This window comes from Varroa jacobsoni, unplaced genomic scaffold (genome assembly GCF_002532875.2).
Source record: "Varroa jacobsoni isolate VJ856 unplaced genomic scaffold, vjacob_1.0 scaffold_347, whole genome shotgun sequence".
NCBI lineage: Eukaryota > Metazoa > Arthropoda > Arachnida > Mesostigmata > Varroidae > Varroa > Varroa jacobsoni.
This window is the reverse complement of record NW_019213249.1, coordinates 25,463-28,140: the sequence shown is the minus strand read 5'-3', so window position 1 is coordinate 28,140 and position 2,678 is coordinate 25,463. Positions and strand designations below refer to the sequence as shown.

The following is a 2,678-nucleotide window of genomic DNA, read 5'->3' as shown; positions in this document are numbered from 1 at the left end:
AGCTACTCTAGCGTAACCACGCAAGCAACCTTTTTCATACAGTTGGCGACAACATGGGCTCACGAGTAGGTCCCTTGGCAAGGGCCGGGTTAAGTCTATCTTAAGGGACTCCAAGCACACGAGACATTCGGCTGTTCCGTCTTCTTTCAGCAGTGGTGAAATAGTCTGACGTCTCCGAGCGTGCTCGGCGCAGAAAACATTAAATGACTCCGAGTTAAAATCGGGAACCGCACCGACCTCAAAGCCGCAGGGAAAATGGAAAATGCGCCGACAAGATGACCTGGCACATTTTACCGTGGCGCCCTTTTCGGAGCAGTAGCAGCATCTGTCTTTGCGCGCACGGCGCAATTCTTTATAAATGTCGACGTCAAGGAAACCTTTAATTCCTTCATCGTCTTCGCCTTGCTGAAGCAACTGAGTCGACAAGAGCTAAAACAGACGAGAACTTATGCTGTTGTTATTGATGTTATTATCTGTAAGCGACACATAGATGGCCGAGAAACTGTACGCAAGTTAATGCGTTCTGTGTTAGACCTGTCTCTAAGCGTTTGTTTATAGGCGTCAGGAATCTAGGTACGTTAGTAGAAAATAGATACATAAGCGTTAAAGCACTCATTCCAACACTACCGATTTTATTAGGAGCCCGTAATTCTAAAAGTACTATAATAATTTTGCACATTTAAATGTAAAATTTATAAAATCGCTGCCGTCTAACACTTAAAGCCATCAATGGATCATCGCCGTTGAATTACTACCCTACATGCTTTTTATATACCTATGCTACGAATATGCTCTTATAAGAACGGTTTTCTTATCCGCCAGCTGCAACAACCGAGAAAATTAATCCAAAGTGCGCTATAAAATATATATATCAGTCACTTCCATTTACAAAACACTTATTTTTCAGTAACATTCAAATGTTACTGAAGAATGACTTACCATGCAAAAATAGTGCACGGTAAATTTTCCGCTGAATTCACGCTGGCCAAATTTCAAATCGTCGTCGTCATTAATAGCACGCTTACAAAAAACACAACTTCCGTTCGAACCTGCAATTAAAGGTCAAAACAAGTGAGTTATTTCAGTCATTTGCTCTGCCCGTATCGCTAGTTGCTATTAAATGTTAACAAAGCAACTATTAATACTTAGCAATTGTATACACAAATAATAACGTTTAATCATCATGATGGCGATGATTAATTTTTAATTGACCAGTAATCAAAGAATGTATTAATTATACAGCATTGGCAGGTATAAGGCAATATATAGCACTCGTTTCCCCATTCGCCGCTGTTCTCGCGGAAGCGTCAGCAGCTCCTTCGTAGGTATGATATATCACTTAAAAAAGTTTAAATTGGCATTTTGGCAAAAACGATTAGTTAACCCGGAAAGGTTACCTCATTATAACTGACAAAGAAATGGCAGAAGATGGATTGTTGTTCTGGTCACATTGATAATAATATTTCACACGAATGCATTAAAATCACATCATTTAAAATTATAAACGGTGAAATTGTTTTGCATTTTTTTCACTCAAGCTCAGCAGAACCTTCGGGTGCACGCAGCCTCCGGTTGCGGTGTCTTATTTAAAGAGACGTGGTTCGGCCTTACAAGAAGAAGATGACGAAAAGCGATGATCTAGTTTTTTTCATTAGGAATATCGATATGTCAATTTGCATGTGTGATTGTTCCTTCCCTTTTTCGTTTTACGCAAATTGCATAGTAACTGTCATGTATCGGCCAACTTCAAATGTTGAATTATACTTAAGTACAGAACAAAGGAATTAAATAAGTTTAAATAATTTTTAGAAGGCAATTTTTTGACTGAAACATAAAAAACATGTACTTATGAAAACTAAGCGTATTTAACTCAATAATATAGTTCAGAGTATGTCGATGCATGCGTCGCCTCAAACTGAGGGAGCGTTTCAAGATGATATGGGAATTTGTTAATGAGGTCAAAAAACGCTTTTTTCTAATGAAAAATCGGTCGGCGAAAACTTTTTGTTGGAGTCGCTTCAGTCCAAAAAGTTTTCAGTTTTCTTAACATTAGTTGCCGATAATGGCTAACTCAAAAAATTAGTTCAGACAATTGTACAGTCATATCTTTCAATAAGAAATAAGGCCCCCATTTATCTGAATAAACGAAACTTTCTGTTTAAACTAAATATGAAGTTAAGATGATCGTAAAAAGTGTCAAATTAAACGATTAACTTTTTTGTTGTTAGCAGAAAAGCAATTTTTTTAAAACAATTTCAAGTTAACGCTCTTTTAAAAACTTCGATTATTAGCAATAGCTATACGTGTCCAAATTATTTTATTATTCACAATTATATGCATGCAACCACTGAGTAATACATTATAATGCAACAGCTGACATCGCTAAACATCAAATACAACCAATTCTACTGTAACTCGGTATTTATGTGCTGAAGTAGCTTCCAGAATACTATTTACCCTTTTGAAGAGTCTTTTTGCTTTTTTTCGAGTGGTGCGCTGTGGAAGAGGCCATCGTTGGGTATTCGGCTTCGGGGTCCTTTTTGAAAATATCGCAATTTTAAAAGCATCAAAGGACGAGGGCAATTATTATGAAAACACAACTTCACCAAAGCGCACCCAGCAAATTAAGCAGTGTAAGGTAGCGCTCGCAGGTTGCTCGACTGTAGCCGATCACTCAC

The 2,678-nt window shown here is 37.7% G+C and overlaps 1 protein-coding gene across 1 annotated transcript in view; it reads right to left on the bottom strand.

The window, feature by feature from the left end:
* The window catches only part of LOC111259571 (uncharacterized), a 6,134-nt gene extending 3,456 nt beyond the window's left edge, over window positions 1-2,678 (bottom strand). The window contains exons 1-3 of the mRNA XM_022831704.2: window positions 2,458-2,678; window positions 940-1,049; window positions 1-429 (exon numbers count right to left, since the gene is read on the bottom strand). Of these exons, the coding sequence (XP_022687439.1) occupies window positions 1-429; window positions 940-1,049; window positions 2,458-2,512 (594 nt within the window). The 5' untranslated portion in view covers window positions 2,513-2,678. The remainder of the gene's footprint in view (window positions 430-939; window positions 1,050-2,457) is intronic.